This window comes from Drosophila serrata, unplaced genomic scaffold, assembly GCF_035046125.1.
Source record: "Drosophila serrata isolate PLE 108 unplaced genomic scaffold, ASM3504612v1 contig_17, whole genome shotgun sequence".
Classification (NCBI taxonomy): Eukaryota; Metazoa; Arthropoda; class Insecta; order Diptera; family Drosophilidae; genus Drosophila; species Drosophila serrata.
In genome coordinates this window covers 192,903-212,730 of record NW_028256915.1, presented here as the reverse complement: position 1 = coordinate 212,730, position 19,828 = coordinate 192,903, and the positions used below count along the sequence as shown (strand labels likewise).

Here is a 19,828-nt window from a genome sequence, read left to right as displayed (position 1 = left end):
CAAAATTAAAAACACGCAGTGCAAGCCAAACAACCAAGTCGAAACGGAGCTGGAGTATCCATCCTGGATCCATCCTCCCTCATCCTATACCTATGTGTGTATGTACATATAAACCGCCGCCAAATGAAAAACTCAAATAGAAAGTCCAACCCGGCAGCATAGATATTTTTCGGGATTTAGCGACCCAACCAGTGGCTGGAGCAATTGAATCCCTCAGTCGCTCACGAGTGGAGCAGATCCAACATAATTGTTGGACAATCGCCAGTTGAACTGCTATCTCAAGCGGGCAGCGAAGCGGCTTAAGTTGCTGCAATTACAACGGATGCAGATAGAGGATAGATCCTGGCCCATGGATATAGAGAGGAAGAAGGACTCTCTCGATTTCTCGAGATTTTTGGAGCAACAGCGAGTGGACAGGGACAAGTGAGCCGCTGCAGTTCACTTCCAATTACGTCTACAAGTTGGCCAAGGGGTCCCAAGATAAATACACTTGCTCTCGCTCGAGTCTGCCTTAAATTAAGGCGGCTAATGAAAAAATGAGGCAAGGACAGAGCCAAACGGAAGCCCTGGGAAATATGAAGGCTGGGTCTGGGTCTGGGTCTGGGTCTGACTCACTGACTCCCTTTTGCCTTTTTCAATTTTCATTTTCGCAGCTAAACTGTGAAACAATTTTTAATTAACACTTTCGAGTTGAGCAGCGGCAGCGAAAGAAAGAAAATACAGCGCAAATACACGCAGATACCATATATATAACGGAAGAGAATGAACGAAGATAAAAGGAGCGCAACCGGAAAGGAGCAAAACCTCATTGTGTGTCTCAAGTTTTCCTTTTCGGGTTGCTTGAGTTTGGCTTTCTCTTTACTTAGCTGCTGTATTTTTTAATTAATTTGGCATTTATTGGAAAAGGGTTCCCCGAAGTTCTGCCCAGGCCTCCCTAAGCGACCTAACCGCTCTGCCCGCTCCTTGGCGTTTCATTAATCTAATGCACTGGCACTGGCCCAGGACACACCTGAAGTTTAGCCGCTGAATGAGGACAACAGTGGTTGTCATTTGTCTTGGGCAGTCCGAGCGAGTGCAGTATTCATAAAGTAAAATGAAATTAGTCAGCGGATAGGATACATCGGTTCGGTTCGCACTGGTTATGAGCTACTGGACAAACTAGACTGGTAACTGGCCAACTAGGAGCAGCGTTTGCAATTCTTTTAATTAAATTCCGCGAGCGCAAAGTAGAGTAGAGAGGAGTGCGTTCCAGCACGTCTGCTTATTCAGTGAGGGTAATTTGAAATTCCAACTTAATTTCAGAGGTTCCTTGCTGGCCGGGGGATCCCCTGCACACGTTTAAGCTTTTAAAAAGCGCGCCAAGACTGCCACGGCGCAAAGTATTTATTAATTGTTATTTATTTACATTGCCCTTGCGGTCACTGCACGAACAGGACGATGAACTTGTATTTGCTTTTTTATTTGTCCATTTCGAGGGCCAGTTTTATGGTTGGTTAGCCCAGGAAGCAACTTCAAAGAGCTCCCCTTATTTGCCTGTGTCATTCCAACCTAGCAGTGTTCCTCCTAAGGCATCCTCTATCCTCTGGTTGCCTCGTCTATAGTCCATTGTCTTGAGCTGCTGCTGCTACTTGAGTTGCATTTGTAATTGCACTTCACTCCAGTTCAGTTCAGTTCAGTTCAGTTTAGTTCAGCTTCGGTTTGGTTCGCGACTCGCGTCTGCAAAACAATTGCTGCAAGCGGAGAGACAAATTGATGGCATGCTTCATTCCTCCTTCGTCCTCCTCTTGCCCCAAAAATAACTAACAAAAACTGAGACCGAGACTGAACCTGAACCTGAATCTGAACCTGGGCCCAATCCCACTTCCACTCCCACTACCGAAAATACCCGCAACTGCAACTGATGTCTGCAATTAATTATCGAAAGTGGGCGCGGTCGTCAAGTGGGCGAGAGTAAGTAAGCAAGGGCCAAGGACCAAGGGTCCTGGGACCTAGAGTCCATGGGGTAATCAATGTAAAGAGCGGATATATATTTTGTTTCGCTAAGAAGTGCAGCTCCATTGAGGCCAGAAGCAGACACGGTTTTTGTTGCAGGTGTAAATAATTGAAAGATAGTTGCTTCTGTAATTAAATACAAAAGCGTGCGGTGACTACAGAGCCCGCTACCCACAATCCCCGGCCAATAGATCTGCTGGGGATACTGATATTGTTGTTCATTAGGCGAATGGACTTACGCTCTGCCAGGACTCGAAGGACGTAACGTCACTTACCTGCAACGAGAAGAGAGAGAAAGAGTGAGTGGGGGTTGAACCAATGTTTTAATTAAATATTGTGTACCAAATTGAAATTCCCGCCAGATCCCTATGACTTCAATAAATCATCCTGGCAAACAATAAATGAAATATGCGAGTGTAAATAGGGAAGACATTTAACGGCACACTACAATGCGAGGCCGAAGCGGGAAATATCCATAGCGTGCCGCGTTTCCTTGTATCGTGTGTCATGAATGCAAACACAACAGCGGCGGCGGCGGTGGCAGGAAGCAGCCACACATAAACAAGTGGCAGAGGCAAACAATCAAACAGAGCCTGCGGCTAGGCAATAAAAAGAAGCGACACTGAGCTGGCGGATAGGAAAACAAATTAAAACATTCCTACACACACTCACTCTGCAGCTGGGAAGGAAAGGAACAGGACAAGCGCTGTTGCGGCAGTTGGGGAAGTGGAACTGGAGGTTGTAGGCGGTCTAAAAGAATGCCGGGCCAGGCCAAAACAAAAGAACCGAGTGAGCCCCAGGAGCTGCGAGCTGCGAGCTGGGAGCCACTGAATTGAGTCACTCGCTAGGCTCGTTGAACAAAATCAAAAGGACATTCATTTATAGAGTTGCCTGGCTGCCTGGCAGGCAGAAGGACCTGCCGCCACAGTTGCAAATAAATTCTTTTGCCATTTGTTTGCCCGGCCTCAGCCTCACTCCGCTGCAAATATGAAAGGAGCGTGCACACAGATACACACACAAAAAACTGTTGCACACCGCACGGCGCACCGTTGCTCATTTTACGGCTGGCCGACTGGCAGGACTGGACTGCTCCGGTCTGGTCTAGCAAGGACTCCTGCCAGCCGGCCTGGCCTGCACATTGTTTGAATGCCAGAGCTCGGAGGGGGGTCGGAGAGTCAGAAAAAACGGCCAAAACGAAGCAAACACGGCTCGGCTGCAAGTTGAGCAAATATTTGTTTAAAAACTTTACGTTGAAATGCATTTGCGGTTGAGTGCCAAACGTTGCCTGGCGATGATAGGGAGACTGCCGAAAAAGGAGCGCAGTAAAAGGAGCGGAATGTTGAAAAAATTGCACTTAAAAAACAGAGAGAAAAGAATCGTGGCCGGCAAAGTCAATGCGGGCAAATTGCTTTTGAGTGTTTTGCCCCCAGACAGACGGCGTTGGGGCGTTGGGAATACCGCTGTGGCAATATCCCAACTTCATGCAAACGTCTTGGGCGACAGACACAGAGAGTATGACGTGAAAGATTACGAAGGCTTCAGGGGTCAGTTTATTAATACATCCATTCCATATCCAAGCGCCAGGACTACGGCAAACATTGCCTACTTTTGAGCCCTGGTCCTGGTCCTGGTCCTGGTCCTGGGCCAGGCCAAGTAATCCTAGCCGGCAAAAGCCTGCCATGCATAATAAACCGAGCTTTACATCGTTAAGCTGTCACTCAACTAAGACGATTCCCTGGATCCTGGCAAGTGGCACCCGGCGCTACTCAGCTCGATCAATATTTGCACGGAATTTAATGTATCAATTAAAAATTATGAAGTTTACTAATATGTAAGAGCACGTTCCGCAGATTCCGGCAGATCCAAGGCGGTCTTGGGTCGGCATTAGTGTGCCACTTGGTATGCCGGAGCCTTTGCTATTGTGTGTATAATAAAAAGGCACAGGCACAGGCGCAACTACAGCAGGGCCACAGGACCAGAGCCCAGGATCTGTGTTTACCCAAGGATATTGCTGTGCATATTGAAAAGCGACGAAGGCAGCCAGGACGAGGCGGGCTTAACGCTCGCTCCCTGGTCAAGGCGTACACTCGGTCCTCGCCCCATAAGCAATTATGCGACTCGCCCGGGTCCTGCCTCACTCGTCCTGGCCCCGGATGTGTGTGTGTGTGTGGAATTATCGTCGGCGGCAGGACTTGCATCTTAATGGAAATGGATTCAACGGCAATTAACATAAGCAAATATATATACAACGGGTTCGGTTTGGGTCGCTCCAGTGTTCTGTGCTCAGTGTTCAGTGTGTGCTGCTGCCTGTACGTGCGGGCCGTTCTGCGGTTCGGGCCATACATACGTGGCCTCTCGGAAGAAGACGGCCGGGCTGTAATGGCCTTATCATAAGGTGGGCGGGCTCTTTGTGGCCGTTACACCTCCAACCCGTCCTCTGCACACACACACACTCAGCTCTAATCGTAGCCGTGTCGAAGAAAAATGGCTCTTTTAATTTAAATGCAAACACGTTTGACTATGGGCTGGCCTCGCCTCGCCTCGGTTTGCTATGTGGGGATTTATGTGATAATCGCTTAAGTGAAAATTTAATTGCGTACTTTATGGATGGGTTTTTAAGAGATTGCCCGAGCTTAGGCCCGGCACCGAGGAACATAAAGCAAAATTTATGTAATTTTTAAGTAAGCCAGGCAATGGCTGCAGACGGAGGCCAACACCGACACCGACGGAGGCAATGACGTTGCGTAGGCTTAATTCCGATTTTAATGACAGTGCGCCTAAAAGTGAGCCATAAATTTCCAGGTGCTGGCAGAGGCGGGGGCTTCGCGTGAGATATGGAGATGGAAGGCGGTCCGTTTTTCTTATGGGGGGCTTAGATGGCATTAGACTTGCAACGGCCAAATATTTGTAATTGCCTAATGCTTCAATAAGCCTTGCCCCGCCCCTGGCAACTGGCATCTGGTGGCCGCTGTAATTATGCACTACAGGAATTACGTGCAAACAGCCGAAAGGGCAGCGCCTGCCGTTATTAATATGTATTATTAATATTTACTTAGGTCAGACGACCCGCTTCCCCCACCCCACCCCACCCTCAAGCTCGTGATGCAAGATGAAAGCTTAGCTTGTAATACATTTCGCTTTAATAATGTGCCAACAAGGGTCCTGCTCCGCTTTCTTTTTGGGGGTCCATGGCCTGTGTTTATTTTAATGTGCCCCGGTAATTGCTTGACCAAAGGATTTTTTAATTAAAACCGTTGTATGTACATGCAGAAGGGAACCCCCCACCGTCTGCTGGTGGAAATAATGAAATTTTTATTATTAAAAAAGTGGCTGAGCGAAAGCGCGGCTTACATGGCGGATGGTTAATATTTGCTTAGGCCAGCCAAGCTAATGCACCGACATTCTCTCCCATTATTCTGGCGGGCAGTGAGCTGCAAAATTTCTTAATTAGCAAAACTTGGACGACCATCGATGAAGATTCCAATCGCCACAGTGAGAGAATATTAATTTCCCCCGACGGGGCTCCGGCGGGGCAATCAATTTGCTAAGCTCCTGTCCGAGGACGCAGCTGTGCAAACAAACACCAATCAGATGACCAGTTTTGGCGGCTGTCTAGATGGCTGACTGGCTGGCCAATAAATTATGCGACAGCGCCTACGCTTAGGCTTTAAACAGCGATGAAAAAAAAGCGGCGAACATAATTTCTGCAACTAATCCTGCGGCAGTCGCATTAATATTTATACAAAACAAATTTATGGTGAAATAATTGGAGGGGGCGAGGCGAGGCGGTGCATCTGTTGTCACACATTAATGCAGAGCAGAGCAGAGCAGAGAGCTCGCAGTCAGGAGCTGGTCCTCGCCGGGTGACTGAGCGGACAAATGTCGCACAAATTAAAATCAAACGCTAAGCCGGGGCTTAATTTAATTATACAAAAATAAAATGTCAGTAACTCAATTAAATTTTAATACAATGCGGGGAGGGGCGAGCTCTCTGACCCGCAGGCGGTCCACCCAGGATCCATTCCAACCAACCATCCTTCCCAGAGCTAAGCTGAACTAACATTGAGCTGGGGGCTGGGGCTGGGGTCTGGTCCCGGTCCCGACCCGGGCGCAGTAAAAATAAATTTTCATTTGCAATTTCAATCAGCGCTAATCCCTGGCCAAGCGCATGCGGCGGCCTCATCCTGGGCCCCAGGACACTCCCCTCCTGCACGATTGCTGCGTGATTTTTGCCAACTGCAGGCGTGGCTAGTCCGAGCCAAAGCCGAGGCTGGCTTAAAAGTGCAAACAAAATTAAGCACGTACGCGCCCAGTCCGCAGCTTGGTCCGAGATTAAAGCTGTCCAAACTGCGTGAGACACAATATATCCTTATCTGGAATCTGCCGGAGCTTCAGAGCGGTGGAGGCGCCCCGATCCCAGACAGTTGGACTGTTGTTTGCGACAATAATTCTCTATTTAAAGTGGGCACGGCATCAAATGGATACAAAGCCAGCGGACGGAGGCTACGTGGATGGTTCTTGGCCAGAACTAATCCCTTGTCGATTAAGTAAATGCCTGTAACGTTTGTTTTCCAGCCAGCAGACGGGAACAACACGACTAGGACGAGGGACTTGGACTCCGGCTCGGTCTCGGTCTCAGACTCCGGTACTGGGCGAAAACGGACCTCCGCAGTTCATTGGGATTAAAAGATTCCGTTGTGAAATTCGTTGTTTGTTGCACCCCAGGAGGGTCCAGGAGCAGCTCCTGGCAGTCGTGAAGGACTGGGTCTTCGTCTAGTTAAATGAAAGTTGAGGCCGTGGTGGCCAGAAATGAATGCAATGTAAATTTCGAACACGAACAGACACGCTGGGACGAGAGCGACTGGCAGCGTGGCAAGTTTTGACAGCTGTCAAGTTTTTTGCGGCAACAGCCGCGAGTCTCATGAAATATTTATAGCGCCGCGAATGCGTAGAGTAACGTTTTAATTTCTATGGGTTTGTAGCCATTCCGATGGGTTATTTATATGCTTTTACTAATTTTGGTAATTTCCTTAATGTCCTTTCAGCTGTTGTGCTGTTCTGGTGTTCTGCTGTTCGGCCCCGAAAAGGAAGCTAGCCAAGCTGGAATAACAAGCGAACGGCCGGCCCCAGGGCGCTGATAGTTGCTTTTTACATCCTGTGATCCTGCAGCAGGGGAGGACGGGCAGGGGAAGGTATAGATTTGCGGGCCATCCCAAAAGTGTGCTGCATGTCTCGCCTTGCTCTCGGGCCGTTCCGACCCAACTCCGGTTTGGCTTTGCCTTGGCTTGGCGTATGTTTGATAAAAGTTCAGAGTCCTGAACTTTGCGCATGTTTAAACAACGCAAACGCAAAAATGCTGCTGGCTATTTTAGTTGCACGTTCGCTCCCTTCGCCTACATCTATGTATATGTATGCATGTACATGTATGTAGTCCTGGCATTGTTGTTTCGAGAAAACTTCCGCCGCTGTGTGTGTGCATGTAATGTTTCGCTACAGTTTCGCCTCGTTCGAGGAGGATGTAAATAACAACTGGGGACCGAAAAATGTAATCTCTTAAAAAGTGTCTAGGCTATGCCTCCGTTTTAGTTTTACCGCCTGATACGGAAATATTGTTTGTGACGCACTTTTGGCACTAATGTCTGCCGACTTCCGTCTGTACTCCTCCTCCCATGTCTCGTCCTTCGGCTGCCCGGAGGTGCAGCGCCCTAATGCTTTTTAGCAGCTTTTCCTTTGCTGCTGCTGGTAGTTCGGGAGGCTAGCCAACTTGATTACAGCTGATAGTTTTTGCCCTGCTCTTGTTTGGCTTTTTGCTGGAAGTTTTTTCTCCTCCTCCCCTTGAAAGTCAAAAATCCTTAGACCTAGGCTGAGAGCGTTAAAAAGTTTGTGGGTCTTGGTTAAGTGGACGGGGCGAAATTGCATCTCGTCCTATATGAGATATATGTACATATATCTATCCCCTTAAATTGCACTCACATTACTCTTGCACTGAACATTTATTTAATTTATATTGCACTTTTAACTTTGCACATAAATTTGCCAGGCAGTCAAGTCAGCACGATCTATCCCTTCCGCTTCCTCTTCTCTATTAATAATATCGTTTGAAGACAAATTTCTTACCAAACGCTAATGACATGCCCAAACATTTCCGTAAGTCGTTATCACAAAAGCAAAGTCATTATTATAATGCCGCGCCCACAGGGACTCGGGGGGTAGGAGATCCTAAGCACATCATCTATTCAAAAAAACTTGACATAAATACAATTATAGATTTCGCGCTGTGAAAATGAAGATGAAAATAATAAAATTGAACAAAAATTGATGTCAACTTTGGGGTGGCAAAAAGAAAAGCTTGGGGCGGGGGGAAAACAAACTCAGCGACGGCGACGAAGGGCACGGAGCGGAAACGTCGCCATTAGGAGGAAAGAAAAACTGCTGCGCCATTGAGAATTGAACTGCCGGTTTCAACTTGGCCAAACCGCCAGGGAACTGGGAGTTGCGGACTGCGGACTGCGGAGGGAAGTGGCTGAGGCGGCGTAAATGACAAACAAACAAGCCAAGTCCTTGGCATCGTCCTGGGCGCAGATAAAAAGAATTGTCAAAGCGCCTTAAAAGTATGCAATGGCAGCAAAGTAAGCTGCAAAATCGACAAGTACAATGCTGACAGGCAATTGCTACAGTTCCTCGCCTCGAAGGAACCCTTACTCCCCATCCTTGCCGGCTTCTGGTGCTGCTGCCACTGCCACTGCCACTGCTGTTATTGTAATAATAATATCGATTCGTGCAGAGGTATAAAAGTGTCCACGGTCGGTACAGTCTGGTCTGGTCTGCCCTCCGGTTCTCCGTTTCTCCGATTCTCCATTTCTCCGGCCTCGGCTTGCCTTGTCATCGACGATTCCGCCGACCATTCGCCGGAATTCGTTAATAAAATTTTATTGAAATTGTAGACAAGCGGCGAAAAACTGACGACGACGTGCAAAACAAAAACACCAAAGAGGAAACGAAACGAATCGAAACGAAACGAAACGAAGAAATTGCAAAAATCGAAGCCGCGACCAGGGAAAGAAAGAAAGAAAACCAATTGTCATCATTGGCACGTAAAGCGGAAGAAGGCTGTGCCCGGCTTCCCCTTTGCCCGAAGTGTTTGGTTTGGTTTTTCCCTCGTCCCTCGTCCTTCGTCCTTCGCTCTGTGCGATAGAAATCTAAAGCAGCCATCTCCCTTCGGGAAAGGGTTTCCTTCCCCGCCTAAATGGAAGGCAAATGCAAAAGCCAAATGGTTGACAGCGCCTCAAGGTATGCAACAAACAAAGCCAGGAGACTGACAGGGGCGGAGTGGGGTGGGGTCCTTTGCCGTTTCCTCAGTCATTTCCTTCGACTTTTCCGTGCCGGAGTATGCCGGGGTTCCGAGTGCCGAAAATCACGTCAGCATTCAATTTCTCTTGGCCAGTTCGTGTGGCTCATTAAAGTTTATGCTGCAGACTCCGAGGGCGGGGCGCAGGGAAGCGAATTGAAGTTTGCTCATCATTCGCTGGCTCCCGAACGTGCCCATACATTGATGATGTTGCGCTGCCTGCTGCCTGCTGGCTGCTGGCTGCTTCCTGCTGCAAGTTGCAAGTTGCAAGAAGCAAGCTGCAAGCTGCTCCGCTCAGGCTGCTGCCACCGATTCAATAAGGTTTGGGTTTATGCAAACAGACGTGCATTAAATTAAGTAGCCGCCGCATCGGACGGAGGACGAAGGACGACCAGCTGCAGCAGAAATGCAGAGCGGCACGTAGCCGGAGCAGACGAAGAAATGCAAAAGACAATGGGGGTCCATCAGTGATGATGGAGATGCAGCAGCTGCAAGTTCACAGTGTTTCGCGGCAGGACTTGAACCAGGAGATAAGAAGCGACGTCGGCGACGGTGACGGAGTCACCTGCAAATGTTTGCCCTTAAGCAAGTCTATTAAAATTGTTTATAACACGCTTTCCGTTGGGGAAGCAGAGCCCCAGCTGCAGCCAGTTTAATGTTGCACCCACTTTTTGGAAGAGCAACGCGGCCCGATGTCCTTTTAATGATGCACGCGCACTCGGACACAAAAAAGCCGGAAGTTTTGTGCTTTTAGCGGCCATGACTTCGTTTTATGGCCGGAAAGTCCCGAAAGAAAGCCATTACCACTGATTCTTTTATGTGGTAAGGAAATGCAAGATTTCTCCTCTAACGAAGTTGCACTGGCAAGACACATCGCTTCAATTTCCGTCGACTAAAAACCAAAAATTTATGTCCACTTCAGTTTGCGATTTCGCTACCGGAGTATGGGCTGCTTCCGATGGAAGGCGCCTGGACCGTGGAACGTGATGTCAATAGCAAAACAGGTGCCACCGGAGGCAGAAGGCAACACATCCGAAGGAACTCCCTTCTCCTCTGGGAGCTGCCGCGCTCCCGAGCTCCATTCTGGCCGTGTGGGTTTTGATTGGCAACACTGCCGCGTGCCAATTTCACTGTCAAGATATTGAGCAAGAAAATTAGTTTACCGAAAAACGCCGATGCCCAGAAGTGGCGTCGGAGGAAAAGGCTGAAACGAGAAGGTCTGCGGTGGGGGGACCTATCTGCAGGCTGTGGCAGAAATTGTATATGGCAGGCGTTGTTTGGATTTGCCGCTGGATCGAAATTGAAATTGATGGAGCCTGAAAGCCGTGAGGGAGAGTTCAGCCACTGAGCGAGTAAATATCGGATTGGCTGCAAATCAATATAAAGACAGTGCGGGCAAGGGTGTCAGAGGATGCCCGCCCTGTGCATGTGTCTAATATGCTAAGCATCAAGCAGGATTTAGTGGTGGATGATTCTAACAGGCTTTAGCGATCCAGTAATGATTTATGTAACACGGTAGGACACAGGAATCCAAAGCTAAGCTAAGCAGGCTTGCTAAGGATATAATATTAAGAAACCCTAAATCTTAGTCCTCGTCCCTCTCTTTACTTTTTATATGCATGGGACTCTGTTTGTTTCAAACATTTTTCTATAAATATGCCAATTTAGCTAGCTTCAATTTACCCGTTTTTCATCTCGTGAAAATTCCCTCGACTCCTTATGGTGTTAGAGCTTGTTGTTCGACCATTTCTACACACACACACGACAGCGATTTAAAAATTGCTTAAATGCGCACCTAAGTATGCTTAAGGATAAAGAACACAATACAACCAACACGTACAACCAACACACGCACCTAGTCGCCCAACAGCTAACAATAAGAACAAGCTGCCAAAATACAATCAGGCCTTGCCTGGGCCACCTGCCACCTACCTCTTGCCTCTGCCCCGTACTCCTACCCCGCTTCCCAGTTCCATTGTTAGCAGCTGCTGCACATTAGAAATTCAACTTCGCCTCGTCTTCCTTAGGATGGCGCTAAGCAACAATGGCGTGTGAATTAAAATAGAAAGCCAGCCCGGACCGGAGCAGCAAGGCTATCGTGGTCGTCAGCTTGACGCGCAAGGTGCGATCCGAGTGTGCGTGTGTGGGCGGCGCTGAAGCGTTAAGAAGAATCTCCCTCCAACCGCCGCCCACCGCCCACTGCTACCTCTGTCCCACGTTGGGCGCCATTTTTGTCAAGTCGCATTAAGGCAGTGGCCGTTCGACGTGTTCGTTCTGCTCGCCGCCGACGACTGCTGACGAAAATTGAACGGCCAGGCCAGCAAAACGAAAATTGTTGTATAAATAAAAGCATAATTGATGCGAGACACAGCACACAGAGAGTGAAGAAAAACAAAAAGCGAGGGGGTACAACAACAGTGGCTCTGGCAATGGCAATGGCGATGGCGCTGGCATATGGCATATGTTGCGTCAATCCAGCCATGAGCAGCGCAAACAAAACGACCAAGACGCCGCCAAAAAGTAGGAGAAGAAAAAATGGAGAGAGCTGCGCGCAGAAATGTTTCTTCTTTTGCATATTTTACGGCGCCCGTTCTGCGAAATGACTGTGAAAACAGGTTTGATGGGTTGGAAGGGAGCGCTGGCGGCATCGCTTCGCATATCATTTTTTGGGACAGCGCGGACTCTGCTCGTATTTATCTGGCGCGGCACTGGCACTGGCACTCCCACTCCCCAATGTGCGCTGGCAGCTTGCAGATTTCTTATTTCTTTCAATCTTTATTCTTTTTTCTTTTTGTGTGCGACGAGTATGCTTCACATGGCGAGAAATTAATTTGAAATTTAAATGCGCACGGAGCAAGCTGGGCAGAATGTCTTTGATGATGATGATGATGGTGACTGGCGCTAGCTGGCTGGGACATGTGTTTCGTCCTCGGCAAGGTGTGACAAATGTTGTCCCAACCATTTTGGCCACTATTTGTGGGACTCCTACCACTGAACAAATACAAAATGGAAATGTTAATTGACTAATTTATTCTGCGTTCGTAGTACGATGGCGTTTAAAGTAATTTGATGTCTAACTTAAAGTAGTTGTGTTGGAAAAGAAAGATGGCGACAGTACCGTTTTTTTTATTTTAAACTCCATTCTCCACATTCTCCACGCTATGCATGTGGCGAAGCTTTTGCACTTGGGCAATCAAAAGCATTTACATCCAAAGGCAGCTTTAATGCATGCGCGCGCTTTCATTAACAAGTGTTCGGGGCACGCCCACTTCTAAGCCGCGCCCACAGCATGGACAGCAAAAAATCGCATCAGCGGCTTATGCAAATGTCGGTGTGCGTGTGAGGGTGTGAGTGTGTTGAGTGAATACGAAATTATTGTTTACAACTGTAAACTGTAAACTTTTTGCGCTCTGTCTCCCTCTTCCCCCCACACACACAGCGTGTGTATTTTTTGCATTTAGAAAACGTTTGCAGACCGCACTAAAAGCGACTTATAACATGTTGAGTGCCAAGAGATTAACAAGGGAGGCAACGTGCGAGATCTGTGGGGATGAAGTCTCGTCCTGACCGGACTGGACCGGACTGGACTGGTCTATTTTGGCCCTGGTAAATTCCTTTTTAATGAGCGCCTGGTCGCTGGGTCCATTCCTGGGCCGGGCGTTCATAAGCTGCTTAAGGTTTGGCGTAATCAAAAAACGGTCTTCCTCTGCATCTCTCGCTTTTTTAAAAGCTTTCTGTGGTACATCAGCGACACGGCCGGGGTGTTGGGAGCGGACTCTGTTAAGCTTAAAATTAACTTGCGGTTTTGTCTGGCGCAACTTTGACGCCTGCAGGTAGGCAATCAATTCGGCGCCCCTCACTCCACTCCCTCACCTGACACATCAACCCCACTCTGGTCGTTGCACTTGGCCGTATAATTAATGTATATGCCGGGCGTGGAGGTGGAGGCAGCGGAAAAAGCGTAGAATACGTTTGCGTGGCAGCTAAAATTTTTATACAACACAGCAGCTGGCGTCATTTTGCGCTAATTACCCCTCCCCTGTCCCGCCCAGCTGCACGGGAACTCGGAGACCCGAGTCCTGCGTCCTGCGTCCTGAATCCTGAGAGTAGTCGTAATGCCAAATTGCAATTACAGCCACGAAGAATGGTAGTGGGGGCAGGGGCAACTGACATTAAAATGCTTAATGCAGGCAGGTATAAAAAAATTACGCGCTCTTAAAATTAAAAAAACAGGTAGAAAAATGTACAACTTTCTTTGGCAGCCTCCACACGATTTCCCCGTTTTTTTCACTTTTAGGGGCCGCAATTTTGCTGCTCATCTTAAAAATTGGCCAGGTGAAAAATTGCAGCTGTCGGTTGTTAGTCCTTCATGTTCATGGCCCTGTTAGCGGGACAGCTTACCCATTTCAGAAGGTGGTGGGGCAAGTGGGATGAGACTTTCCTCCGAGTTTGTGGCTAAGTGCAGTTGGCCCTAGGCCGTAGGCAAATTTATGGAAAAACGCTCGAGCTGATTGTATTTTATACTGATTTCATCTTCGGCGGAGCAGCTCTTTTCCGTCCCCTTTCGTACCCAATCGAGTGCCCGGGGCTGGGCTTTCATTTGCTGTGTGTATCGACTGCAATCAGCTATAAAATGTGACGGTTTTCTGAAGGTCCTGGAATTGAAATTGACTTGAGCAGCTCTGTTTGCACTTGCCGTTGCCTTGGAATTGGGGTTTTTACCGTCGCCATTTGTTTGTTTACTTGTTTGTGGCTGCGCCCCACTTGCGGCTATATTTTTGAAGTTTGAGCTAGAACCAGTACCAGTGTTTGACATTCATTCTGTTTGATGGAATGGCCCGAAATGGGATGGATTCGCTGCTTGAAGTGTTGCCTAGCGGCAAGTGTCATTGATTTGGGGCCCGGTTCCCGTCAAACGGATAAGGCAGAAAACTGTAATTACGGGCCAGCAGTTGCCACTCCGGCTGCCTTCCAGGCCTTCCACCTCACTTCCGGCCTGCCTTGTCCTGTCCTGGGCATCGTCATCAACTTCCGCCTAAGTAAACACATGATTTCTCTAGCAGCGTAGCGGAGCTTGCTTAAAAACGCATCTAAATTGCAAATTAAGCAACAAATTTCATCAACAATATTTGAATTTGAATTTAAATGCGCCAACGAGTTGCGAAGAACGCGGACGATGGAGACGGAGACGGAGGCACAACCACCCGCAAATACACAAAACCCGAAATGTAAAATTCGTTTGCTGAAGGAGTGAAGAGTGGTGAAGGCGGATGGACCTGGGACTGGGACTGGAACTGGGACTGGGAATGGGAATGGGATTGGGACTGGTTAGATCGACTGGGATTGCACTGCTGCTGCTGTAAACACCAAAAATACAACAATAGCAGCGCTTCTCTCTCAGCCACTCGCCCGCCCCAGCAGCTGGTTTGTGTATTTGCTTGTTTGTTTGTCAAAAGAAGCAATTTACGTGCAAAATAACTCAAGTGTCATGCAAATTTCATTTATTTTTCGCAAGCTGCAAAGCAAGAAAAAAGGCGAAATAATTCCCGGGCTACGTTGTCATAGAGCTAACGGCTCTTCTGTTTGGCAACAGGATAGGAACAGGATAGCTCCGCCACAGCCTCGTCTCGTCTCGTCTCTTACATGGTGATTCCTTACAAAATTCGGGCATAATGAAGTCACTTGGCGGGAAACCTTCTTGTTGGCCTCAGTCTCGGCTTCCCTCTCGAGTTTCCCTTGTGCCAAAAGCCATTTTGATTTATTTTTCTTTATTCCACATTCCCTTTTTTTGGAAAATTAGAACGAGAGCAGAACGAGCTTCTTGATTTGCCATTGAAGTGCGGCGTAAAAGGAAAAATAATAACAATAATAATACGTTACGGTCGGCATTTAATTTAATTCTAATTTTATTTATAAATCGTGCAAAGTTGGGGCGAGCGAGGCGGGCACTTGTAGCTTAAATGAAGTTTGCTAAGTACTTTTCAACGATGAGAGCAGGAACATCAACAACAACTTGAGTGCGCATACTTCAGGTTTGAAATTTCATTATTTTCGTATTATTCGCACACAAGTGCCATCGTGTGCTTGAAAAAGCAAAGCGCTGGAAAGGCACACTGCCTTGGCCGAGGACAATTTTCTAATTTAAGAGAGCGGCGTGGGAAAAGCCAGCTGGCAGAGCAACCCGAAACTCAAAATAGCCAGAGCAGGATACAAGCAAACAAGGACATTCCTTTCCCCGCACTTACCGGCATAGTTTGACTTCCGTGTAGATTGGTTATTGCTGACTGGGCCTCCTGCTGCGAACCGAATTTGACGAAAGCGCAGCCTGCAAATGGAAAAAAGAACACAGGTGGATTAGCAATTAGCAAAGCCTTTGTCTTTTCGTTAATAATAACATAATATTCAGAGTTGTTTTCTGTAGTGTACACCAGAGATACCAGCTCTCCTCTACGTGAAATTCGAGGGAATTTTCACCACACTGAATATTGAATATTGAATTTAAAAATCAGTAAACATTCCATAAATGCCAATGCAATCGAAGAGGGGCGACGGACCCTGGCGACGACCCTGGCCAGCTGTGACTACGGCATGTGTGCGGAGCATTTAAATAAAATTTTAAGTGCAATTAAAAAACATTTTTGCAAGAATCGCTTCGTGCACTCTTGCATGAAAATCAACATCGACATGGGCGGCATCAGCGATTCCGAATCGGCGCCCATCAACGCCCATTATATAAAAATAATACTCGACCAGGGGGCGGGCCGCGACTGGATGGAATGTAAAATTCAAACTGAACCGAAAAATATACAAAAAATTTCCGCTGCACTTGCTCGCTCATTATATTGTAATTTGTGTGCCAGCTGCTGGGCGGAAGGGGGCGTGGGGCGGGGACAACAATAGAGATGGCGCAGCTGGAGCGGTACGCGAAGGGGGCCCCGGCTTCAATGGCATAATTATTAAAAATCATTTATGCTAATTTAATATACAGTAATAACCACAAAAAGTAAGGACTTTCAAGGGGCGCAGGGTACGGCGGACGTATGTAGTACGGCTGAAATAAACGGGGCTTATACGGTTTGTAAGCCGGTGCTCGAAACGATTTAAAAATGCGGTAATGCTCGATGGCCTCGAGCATTGTTCAACATTTGTAAATGGAGAACAAATTAAGATGGTAATACCCGTTTATGCGCCAGACAGTGTGTGAAATTCATGAATAGTTTTCAACATTCGATACAATAATCTTGCTTTTATACAGTACTAGAAAAATATAGTGTTAGGGGGCGTTATGGGAATTAAGATTGTAATACCCGTTTATGCACTGGAAAGTGTGTGAAATTCATGGATAGTTTTAAACATTTGATACAATAATCGGTGTTTTTATAAAGTTTTTAGATAAATATTGTGTTAGGGGCTGTTATTGAAGAGTTTAAATAAGGTTTCCGGGAATAAACCTAGATGTAGGATTCTCTTATTATGTAAAAATTACTAAAACAAATATATTTTTTTTAATCCAATGTAAAACTCGTCGTTCCCCTACGAGTCAAGGAAGTAATACAAATATTAAATCGATACATATAGGTATATATAGCATCTTTAAGTATCAAAAGGAGTACACTTTTATTTACATAGACAAAGGGAGCAAGTACTTCCCTCTCTAAGGCAGGATTCACTAAGGAACAAATAGGAAATCAGTCTCGCCGGCAAGGAATTAATTAGGGCCAACTTAACCTTTGCTCCGTGGCTCTTCATCTGCCGTTTCTGCTCTCCCTCTCTGAACAATGCTGGAAATTAAGACCCTTGAGCAAGGGTCCCCTGGAAACCCTTTCAAATGTATCATTCCCGAACCCTTCCTGTCGTCCGCCTGCCGAGGGTTCGGACTGGCTGCGTGTCCAAATTGCGGCTTGGGCTGTTGCTCTCCGCTGGCTCCGCTGGCTGTTGCCGCCTTTGTAGTTGACGATATCCAGAAGGGACACCGCGGCAGGGCAGGGGGCAGGGGGCAGGGGCAGAACAAAACAAATCCCGCCTAAAACCATGCAACATGCGAGCTGACAAGCCGAAAGGCAGACAAGCACAAATTTCGCGTGCAAACAGCGCGAGGAGCAACAGTGGGCCTGGACTGTGTGGAAAAAATTCGGTTTTATTCCTCTTGCTGGAAATGTACAAAAAATAAAGTGTAAAAAATTCAAGTGGATTTTTGTTCGGCTTGACTCGACGCGACTCTTGTGTATTTTATGTTTTGTGTGTTGAAGTGACAACAAAATCCAGAATTTCTCTGTCCCAGCCAGCGGACAGGCCGCCGGCGGCAGGCGGAGGGTGCCGGGGACCAAGGGACACCAGAGTGCAAATCAGCGCTGCTAAGCAATAAAAAATAAAATATTTTGTTGCCAGTTAATCCACAGAGCTGAAAAAATGAAAGAGAACAACAACAACGACGGGGGAAACACACACACAAAAAAAGTTAAAAAAAGGCATTGCTAAGCATTTTTGTAAACTTAAATCAAAGTTGATTTTGTTTTCCATTTTTCTGTGTCTTTTGTGTTATTTTTTGTATGTTTCCTTTGTGCTTGTTTATTTTTTTGTTTTTGTATATTTTAGCCAGGCTTTTTCTCTTTACATGAAATGTATTTTTCTTGGCATAACTTTGTGAAAAGCAAACTTTGGGTGGGAAACGGGGAAAACGGGAAGTTTTGGAATCTTGTTCTGGCCAAAAATGTTGAACACCTCTAACAAGGTGCCTGATATCAGAGTGAGAGAGACATAAATGTCCTTATTGTTACATCAGCTTAATGTTTGAGAGTGCCCAAGTCCTTGTCTAACTTGATATTTGTGGAAAAGTTCCATTGGACACTCATTAGTATCCTGGACAAACAATGTGGATTTTCTGTCCACCCAACTACACAGGTAATTATGTATCTTTCCGTTGAGCTAAGTACTGGACTTTTTCAGGAACCATTTGGTTATTTACCTTTTCAAGGATGTCGCTGGCAGTCAGCCTTTCGGATAATTGTCGAACTTGCAGTCATTATTCTAATTAAAAGCAAATTAGCCCGCCAAAGAGGTGAGTCCGAGGAGCAGTTGAGTCCAAGTTGAGTCGATGTTACCTTTGATGTAAGCGGCAAGATTGAATTTGCATGCAGATCGAGTCAAGGCAACGGACAACACTTTCAACAATCAGCGAAGGAACAGTTTGCAGTTTGCAGTTTGCAGGACATCTTCTCGTTCTTCATAAAGCTAACAAAGTGCAACGCCTTAATTACTTAACGGGCAACAGCAGGAGGAGGAGTGAGTGGTGAGAGGTGAGTCTCCCATTCCCGGCAATTAGTTGAAATTAAAATGTAAGCAAGTGCGCAAGTTTTTAGCGTCTTGTGCAACTTCCGGTGAAGCGTGAAATGACGCAGCCAGCTGTTGGAGCTGCAGAGCAGCCTAATGACACTTTTTAATCAAATATGCTAATGCTAATGCAAAAGTTGAGCTGTCATTAAAATTAAGAGTGAGCCATGGATGTCGGCTGGCTGCCTCTTAAAGCTCGATTCAATTATTTTAATGCCGACTTCAGCCAGAGCCAGTGATATCACAGCACAATGTGATTTTTCCCCCCACTTCCAACTAATGGGTCAATCTTGGTGACACAAAAAAGGGGCACGCTACGACGAGATTTCGGGAAGCACTTGCGATTAAGTGGAACCATGGTTGTGTCCATGCCTTGCCACAACTCCCACATTTGCAATACAAATTTGCAGTGCCATTAATGTATTGGAAACCCCAATGCAGGCCCCCACAAAAAAGCCTTACCATGAAAAATCGCCGCCGGTCAAACACGTAACCAAATTGTGCACAGCAGCGGCAGAAGAAGGAGTAGCATGTGGGGGCAGCTGCAGGAGGCCAGGAGCTATGTCAGAGGAGAAGGACAGCAGGAGCAACAGCAGCAGCAGCAGCTACAGCCGGAAACAAGGATAACGAGCGTGTTGAGGCCCCCTCAAACCCACGGCACAAAACTGTGAATGGGGCTCTGGTCGATATGTTGGCCTTGTTGCCCGCTTGCAGTGCTGCGAGCAGAGTGGGGGACAGGGCCATGTTATGGCCAGGCCAGACGAGGCAGGTCCTTCCGATCCTCCGATTCCTCCGCTCGCCTGTGATGCCTGATGTTGCCTGCCACTGCCGTTGCCGCTGCATGGGACAAGTATTTTAAAATCCAATTAAAAACGCCCTAGTGGGATTTTTCAATCGCTGCTGACCAGGGAAGGGGCCACTGGACAGGCATCAGCATCAGCATCAGCAACAAAGTTGCATTAAGCGCGCGACATTCGCTGGCCACCGGTCGCGTCATAGTCATTTGCTGGCCAGGAGCACGATGGCAATGAGCTCGGGGAGGAGCCGGAGAGGCACGAGGACAGGTCCCCGGTCGACTGGACGCCGTTGATGGCCATTGCATGTTTGCCTCTTGGGCGCAAGAGCGTAGCATGAATCTTGTTAGCCAACGTTTACGCT

General features: G+C 47.3%; 1 protein-coding gene across 18 annotated transcripts in view; it reads right to left on the bottom strand.

Moving 5' to 3' along the window:
* The window catches only part of bru3 (CUGBP Elav-like family member bruno 3), a 129,991-nt gene that overhangs the window by 30,403 nt on the left and 79,760 nt on the right, over nt 1-19,828 (bottom strand). For 16 of the 18 annotated variants that reach the window (XM_020960148.2, XM_020960152.2, XM_086828487.1 and 13 more), the window contains one exon: nt 15,586-15,665. The exons of the other annotated variants lie outside the window; for them this stretch is intronic. In XM_020960148.2, the coding sequence (XP_020815807.1) occupies nt 15,586-15,665 (80 nt within the window). The remainder of the gene's footprint in view (nt 1-15,585; nt 15,666-19,828) is intronic. 18 annotated transcript variants of the gene reach the window in all.